Genomic DNA, 8278 nt, shown 5'->3' on the forward strand with positions numbered 1-8278 from the left:
ACCAGACCCAGTGGTTGCGGATGACAACACCAATGACCATGCATTTTGTTTGGGCAAATACCGCAGCACTAACATTGATAATGACTGACTTAGCCGGCGGCGAAGACCACTTGGTGATTGACGCTAGTGCTCACGCCTAAGGGAGACAGTCGACCTGAAGTTGTACAATAAGATAAAATCAACATAAACTTTGATTCTGCCCACCACATGTGAGAATGGAAATCTGAAGCACTATAAATCCAGTTCAATAGCCATTGTTGCATATGGACAAAGCTTAATGATAAATCAGATGATCCTTAGACTGAAACGATCACCTGCAGGAAGGCAGTTGTGTGATCACTGATTGGGTTGGGAGGTAGACGCTTAGACTGAAAGGCTATGAAGATTTCTGGAAACAAAAAATGTTTAGGTGGCAAAGACTCTATTACAATTTTTAGCTAAAAGGCTGTGAAGGGGTTCTGGGAACGAAGAAGGGCCTTTTTCAAACACATGAACTTAAATAAGAAATAGTTTCAAATTCAAAACAATAAAACCACGCTTAGATTGAGTGTAAAATAGTATGGAGGTGTTTCTTTACGGGTGTAACTTACCGGCTAATGAGCAATTTCCGTCCGGAAACGAAACAGCCAATCGAGGCATGTATTTTTTTTACAGAGGTATTTGAAATGAAAACACTGATCCAAACAGGCCTTAAGTTCTATTAAGTAAGAATAAGAAGCAGGGAAAAAAGAATTCAAAAAGAATTTACTTTCAGGCAAAAAGAAGAAGAAGCACTAGTAGAAGCAGTAATTAAGAAAGCATATAACACAGGAGGCAAACAATTTCTCCCGAATTTAACGATCGATTGCATTCATAAGTTCTGATAATAGCTCAGGCCGGCAAAAACACTCACACTTGATTTAACCTATGACGAAGTGACAGAAACATTCTGATCTGTCAGGGGCAACTAAGATAGATTTTGCAGAGCTAACTGACATACTCACGCTCAAAGCCTAACTAAATTTATTGATTTCTGCCTAAGGCGACCGGCCGATGTGCAATGAATGGCCCTAGTTGGGGGCGAAGAAGATCTCGGAGTCGAGCCTCTTGGACCGGAAGAGCTTCTCCATCTCCGGCGTCGTGTTGAATGACGCCTCCAGCACCTCCGGCGAGATGGCCTTCCACACCGATGTCTTCCCCGCCAGGTGGCTGAAGATCGGGCTGCAGCAACAATGCTATTATTAGATCATCTCCATGGATTAATTTCTGGAGAAGCACAAGTGCACAACACCATGACAAGTAGAATTTGTTTCAGTAATGAATTCCTTACTTGGGGGTGGTGATGATGGAGAACCACTCCATGCCAGAGGCATCAGCGATCTTGGACACAACGTGGAAGCGGGGCACGATGAAGAGGCTGCCGCCCTCGATGCGGGTCTCCAGCACACGCTTGCCGTCCGGGCCGACGACCTGCACGCGCCCGCTGCCACGGACGATATACGTGACCTGGTACGCCGAATCGCACGAGAATCCAGGGGAGCACATGGAGTGGGCGTCGATCCTGACCAGGTCAGCCCCCAGCCCGACCTCCTTAACAAGCGGCAGGTTGGCCGTGTTGAGCACCACCACACGGCCGCCCTTGGGGATGTCCACGTCGAGCTTGGCCTCCAGGCAGTTGAGCGCCATGTCCTTGCGGTCCTCTGCGACAGGCTCGGGGAGCTTCTGCCCGGCCGAGAGCTTGACGATGCCGGAGGCTGGCTGGCTGGAGACGAGCTTGGCCGCGTCATTCTGCTTGAGGTCCCAGGCGCGGCCGACGAACTCTGTGGAGAAGCCGGTGAAGATGCCGCTGGCGCCCGTGAGCTGGAAGTTGGTGAACTGGCCGGGCCTGTGGCCCTTGGAGGTGTCGCCAAGAAAGAGGATGACGAGCTCCGTCGCAGACCCCGGGGTGTTGTGCCACCAGGTGACCACGCCGAACGGGAGCGCCATAGCGTCACCCTCCTTGACGGCGACCACCTTCTCCTTGGTGGCCTCAGGCAGGACGATGCCACAGGTTCCCTTGCCTGTCAATCATAGATCAAAATGAGCAGTATTAGTACTACGAAACTCGTGGAAAAACAAGTCTAAACTGTTGATTAATGTTGCAACGAAATTCCGAAAACAGCATGCATGTTAAGATCCGAGGAAAACCAACACGCATGGCCAAGTTGTGACGTTACGTTACAGAAAGATTTGATTAAAACAACAGGGCAAAACCAAACAAATGAAACATTCAGGACCTCTTAAGCAAAGAGATTTATTCAAAAGAAACGCAATAATGGTTCTTCTGTTATTATTGATTCGAAATAAGTGGGATCTGATGGAGACACACTTAACCTGATGAAACCGAACCCCAAAAAAAAACTAGCACGATTTCGGAACTGATCACAACGTGTGCATTCGTCAGACAATTCAGGAGAAATATGTCTCCCCTCAATCCCAATCTAGGTTAGCATTCGATCTAAACTGATTCGATAAATACGCTAGCATCTACGAACCAAAATTAACCTGACGAAACTAAACAATTCAGCAAACAACAACAATAATACTACTGTATTTGTTTTTGCTAACCTGACGAAACTAAACAAAACTAGCACGATTTCAGAAATGATCACAAGTAAACAACGTGTATTCGACAGAGAGACAATTCAGGAGAGCTGCGATCCAAAATGAACGTTACCATTCGATTAATACACTGGCATCTACTAACCAAAATTAATTGAGTCAGATCGATCGGTTGGTCGGCGATCGAGATCGATCGGTTGCATGCACATACCTTGGAGGACGTAGGCGACCTTTGCGGAGTCGGAGTAGCTGGGGAGGGACATGCCGCCGGCGGCGAGCGAGAGCTTGGCTGCGCCGATGGAGGCGACACCGAGCATGGGCAGCTCGGCTGGGCTCCACTCGTAGTAGGCGCCGCCCTCGCCGCCGTACGCCTTCGCCGGCTGCCTCGGGGTCAGATCCACCGCCATCGCCGCGAAAAGGAGAGGGAACACGAGCTACGATCGTTCGAGGTTCTGGAAGTGCCGGGGGCAGGAGAGGAGAGTGCGATGAGGCGATGTGGGATGGGATCGGGCGCCGCCTATTTATAGCCCAGGAACCGGGAGGATGGAAGGCTGCTCAGCCTCATGGATAAGGTTAACGGCCGTATTAATAGGAGTGGATTAGGATTAACATAGGATAGTTGTTTCCCTTTTTTTAACTAATATAGGATAGCCAAACAAGTCAAAGTGTATTTAACATAAAAAATATTGTGAAACAAGATAGTACCCAAGTTATGGTTGGCAACATTCTAACACCAATTCATGTTAACATAAAAAAAATTCTAACCTTCATGTTTGAATTGAAACTCCTGCTTTACCTACTTTCATTTTCTCTTGGAGGATGAGTGGTTCTTGTCCTCCCTCTTTATGAATTCATATAATCAAATACAACAAATTATTACTCCTATATTTTTATTATAAAAGTTGGGGCATTTGTGAAGGCTGCAATGAATAATATTTAAAAGATTCATTCTCATATTTTACTTTCTGAGCAAATTAAAGGTTAATAAGCCAACTTGCATCTGATAATATTTAAGGTGTCATCCTCTGCAAGCTTCACCAGTGTTGCTCCACTGATAATGATGCCGTGATACTTTGTTCTAAAAACTAAAGAGCCAAGTAAAATTAATATATGAACCCCTGCTTAATGATGAGCTAGCAGGGGAAGTTTTTGTTGGGTCGGATTTTGTTTGCAGGTCGAATGATCATTGGCTCATTCAATTTAAACATCCAAAATCGTAGTGGTACAACAAAGACAAGGTAAGCACCTGGCCAATATCTTGATGTTGAAGCAAAAAAAAAGCACATTGCTTATCAAGTTTATCTTCTTAATTCGATATTTAGATAATTTTGAGATACTGCCATAAATAGTTGCAGTTATCAATCAGATATATTTCATTATTTATTTTGTATTGCGGGATAGGTTAAGCATTTGTTCATTGGTATCGAACATTAAAATTGATGCTGAAAAAAATATATCTCAACTAGGTGCATAGTAGAGTATTTTGGTACAACAAGGACACGTTCTAGAGACATCACTATTTTCTTTATATTAAGTACCTGAAATATTAAACCTTCATATACTAGGTGCTAAGATTTGGTTTTGTACGATTGAGTCAAACTTACTTACCCTCTCGCAAATGTGAGAATTCAAAGTGAGTAGTGTACTATCAATAATAAGTCGCAAATTCAGTTATTTAAAAAAAATCTACTTTGGAAAATATTAAATTTTGTATGATTTTGTACATTTTAGTTCACAGTTTGGCATAGAATAGAAATGCAAACTTGAAATAGTCAAGGTTTTGTAGTGCGAAGAAACGGAGTGAATATTATTAATTCTATATTTCCTTCCTCCAGTTTAATATATTTTGTAGTTAATTATCTGATTATTAAACAGACAAATCTATTGTACGTGCAAACATTATTGTATTTCCCGACTCACTGCTCAAAAATTATTTGAGACAAGACTTTCAACACTCGGGTGCCCCTACACCATCTATGAAGAGTTAATTCGGAAAAAAAATAAAACAAAATCAAAAAAATCTGAAACTTTAGAAGATCAAACATTCGACGTTCTTGCAAAGTTTCAGCCTCGGATAACATTTGAGGGGCCCTGACCTAAAGAACCAAAGTTAGTGTTCAAAGTTTATGTGCACTTTTGAGCAGTAATTTTTTTTGTAAGGGCTCCTCGACTGTTATTTGTGTCTGAAAATTTGGAAGAATATCAAAATTTTGATCATCCTTGATCCCCAAAGTTTCAGATTTTTTGCTTCTTTTTCTTTTTTTTTCAATTTATTGTTCATGAGGGTGTAGGGGCACCCGGGAACTGTCACACTTTTCTATAATTAATTTTTAAATATATACATACCAAATTAAAAACGTAAATATTTTAATTAAGGAATCCCCCTTCACATATATTTAAATATATAAGTGTTACAAAGTAAATATACTTGATGTGTAATTATACCATATATTACACAATAATGGAAAGAGAAAATAATATCCTTAGAGCATCTCCAAGAGAAGATGCATATTTGGAGATGTAGAAATTTACATCTTCAAAAAGTGTTTTTTACATCTTCAAAAAAGAGGCAACTCCAACAGATGATGTAAATTAATGATGTAAAAGTGCAACTCCAACAGATGATGCAAATGGAGATGAAAAACTAATTGAACGGTCGTGGGGACGGCGGTGGCGCGACGCGATTCGAGGCGGGGAGAGGATGAGGAGCGGCGGACCGGCGGCGAAGGAGCGGCGAATCATGGCGGCGGAGCTGCGGCAGAGGAGTGGTGATTCCAGGCGGAGAGAGAAGGAGGAGCGGCTACAGAACACCTACGGTTGGACGCGACCCTGCAGAGAACACGGCGGCAGCTCCGCACACGGCGTCGCGCTAGAGGGAAGGACGGCGGAGTCGGGCAACAGTCGGCTGGCGGCGTGGCGCGCCTCCCCGAGACGAAGCCATCTAGCTACTAGCTATGGGCGCGTAAGTCTGTGGTAAACTACTCACACATCATCAGAAGGGCAACAAGGTTGATGTAGAAGCTCTCTAGTCGAATCCCCCTCCAGCAGAGTACCGGAAAAGGCATCCAGATGGAATCTCTTGAGAACAGAAACTTGCGGTGGTGGAAAAAGTGTTTTGGGTGGCTCTCTGTTGGTTTCCCGATTTTAGAGAATTTATAGAGTCGGAGTTAGGACAAATGGAGCCACGGTGGGCACAAGGTACTAGGGCACGCCTACCCACCTGGGCGGACCCTTGTGCCTTGTGGCCACCTTGTTGCACGTCTGGTCTCCTCCCGAAGCTTCTAGGGTCTCTCTTGTTCAGAAAAAAATGTCAAAAAGTCTCGAGGTATTTGGACTTCGTTTGGTACAGTATTCCTAGAAAATCAAAAACAAGCAAAAAAAAGTAGCAACCGAAACTTGGCAATAAGTTAATAGGTTAGTCCCAAAAAGATATAGAATTTCATATAATTGCATATAGAACATCCAAGATTGACAATATAATAGCATGGAACAATAAAAATTTATTGAGACGTTGGAGACGTATCAAGCATCCTCAAGCTTAATTCTTGCTCTTTCTCGAGTAGGTAAATGATAAAAACAGAATTTTTGATGTGGAATGCTACCTAACATGTTCATCATGTAATCTTTCTTTTTATGGCATGAATATTCAGACCCGTATGATTCAAAGCAATAGTCTATAGTTGACATAACAACAAAAATAATACTCCAATATACCAACAAACAATCATGTCTTTCAAAATAAAGATGCTAAAGAAAGCTATCCCTACAAAATCATATAACCCTGCCATGCTCCATCTTCTTAACACAAAGTATAAATCGTGCACTACCCCAGTGTTATCCGAGCAATTGGTTCATACTCCCTCCGTACGGAAGTACTTGTCGCAGAAATGGATGTATCTAGATGTATTTTGGTTCTAGATACATCCATTTTTGAGACAAGTAATTCCGAACGGAGGGAGTACTTTTTAACGCGCTTCAACTTTTTCAACTCTCACGTAATACATGAGCATGAGCCATGGATATAGCACTATGGGTGGAATAGAATATGGTGGTAGAGATTTATCTGGAGAAGACAAAAAAGGAGAAAGTGTCACATCAACGAGCTAAATCAATGGGGTATGTAGATGCCCATCAATTGATGTCAATGCGAGGAGTAGGGATTTCGATGCAACGGATGCACTAAGAGCAATAAGTGTATGAAAGCTCAAAAGGAAAATAAGTGGGTATGCATCCAACTTGCTTGCTCATGAAGACCCCGAGCGTTTGATGAAGCCCATCATTGGAATATACGAGCCAACTTCTCTAATGAAAAATTCTCACTAGTCCATGAAAGTGGCAATATAGGAGACTCTCTATATGAAAAACATGGTGCTACTTTGAAGCACAAGTGTGGAAAAGTATAATAACAGTGCCCTTCTGTTTTTCTCTCATTTTTATTTTATTTTGGTGGACTCTTTTTGGCTTCTCTTTTTTATTTCCTCACTTGGGACAATGCTCTAATAATGATGATCATCACACTTCTATTTACTTACAACTCAAAATTACAACTCGATATTAGAATAAAATATGACTATATAAATGCCTAAGGCAGATTACCAGGATGTGTAATGATCAAGTGTAACATGCATAAAAAATGATGAACGGTGGCTGAGCCATAAATACTATGTCAGCTATGTGATCATACAAAGGAATATGACAATGACGATGTGTATCATAATTGTTAGAAATATGCCCTAGAGGCAATAATAAATTGGTTATTATCATATTTCCCTGTTCATGGTAAACGTCTATTATCCATGCTAAATTTGTATTAATCGGAAACTCAGATACATGTGTGGATACATAGACAACACCGTGTCCCTAGAAAGCCTCTACTAGACTAGCTCGTTGATCAAAAGATAGTTAAGGTTTCCTAGCCATAGACAAGAGCTGTCATTTGGTAACGGGATCTCATCATTAGGAGAATGATGTGATGGACAAGACCCATCCGTTAGCTTAGCATATGATCATTCAGTTTATTGCTACTGCTTTCTTAATGTCAAATACATATTCCTTCGACCATGAGATCATGCAACTCCCGGACACCAGAGGAATACCTTGTGTGCTATCAAATGTCACAACGTAACTGGGTGATCATAAAGATGCTCTACAGGCATATCCGAAGATGTCTGTTGAGTTGGCGTGAACCGAGATTGGGATTTGTCACTCCGTATGACAAAGAGGTGTCTCTAGGCCCTCTCGGTAATACACACCACAAGAAGCTTGAAAGCAAAGTGACTAAGGAGTTAGTTACAGGATGATGTATTATGGAACGAGTAAAGAGACTTGCCGATAATGAGATTGAACTAGGCATAGAGATACCGACGATCGAATCTTGGGCAAGTAACATACCGACAGACAAAGGGAATTATGTATGTTGTCATAAAGGTTCGACCGATAAAGATCTTCGTGGAATATGTAGGAACAAATATGGGCATCCAGGTCTCACTATTGGTTATTGACCGGAGAGGTGTCTCGGTCTTGACTACATAATTTCCGAACCCGCAGGGTCGCACGCATAACGTTCGTTGACGCTAGAGTAGTATTGGGATATTTGATGAGTGGTAACCAAATGTTGTTCGGAGTCTTGGATGAGATCCCGAACGTCACCAGGAGTCTTGGAATGGTCGAGAGGTAAAGATTTATATATGGGAAGTCA

The 8278-nt window shown here is 42.3% G+C and overlaps 1 protein-coding gene across 1 annotated transcript; it reads right to left on the reverse strand.

Moving 5' to 3' along the window:
- Window positions 1-800: 800 nt before the first annotated feature.
- LOC123147123 (legumin A) lies at window positions 801-3083 on the reverse strand. Its single transcript, XM_044566359.1, has 3 exons — window positions 2792-3083; window positions 1310-2039; window positions 801-1200 (listed from the first exon to the last, which is right to left on the reverse strand). The coding sequence occupies exons 1-3, from the start codon at window positions 2985-2987 to the stop codon at window positions 1050-1052; spliced, it is 1077 nt and encodes a 358-aa protein (XP_044422294.1). The 5' UTR covers window positions 2988-3083; the 3' UTR covers window positions 801-1049.
- Between the last annotated feature and the right edge of the window lie 5195 nt (window positions 3084-8278).

Source organism: Triticum aestivum, chromosome 7A (assembly GCF_018294505.1).
Source record: "Triticum aestivum cultivar Chinese Spring chromosome 7A, IWGSC CS RefSeq v2.1, whole genome shotgun sequence".
In the NCBI taxonomy this organism is placed as follows: domain Eukaryota; kingdom Viridiplantae; phylum Streptophyta; class Magnoliopsida; order Poales; family Poaceae; genus Triticum; species Triticum aestivum.

Bases quoted from the DNA above. Each gene is read 5' to 3' on its own strand.
- LOC123147123 (XM_044566359.1), bottom strand. From the start codon at position 2,987: ATGGCGGTGGATCTGACCCCGAGGCAGCCGGCGAAGGCGTACGGCGGC. The intron at 2,040-2,791 runs GTATGTGCATGC...TATGATTGACAG, and splicing joins GGTCGCCTACGTCCTCCAAG to GCAAGGGAACCTGTGGCATC. The intron at 1,201-1,309 runs GTAAGGAATTCA...TTGTTGCTGCAG, and splicing joins TCCATCATCACCACCCCCAA to CCCGATCTTCAGCCACCTGG.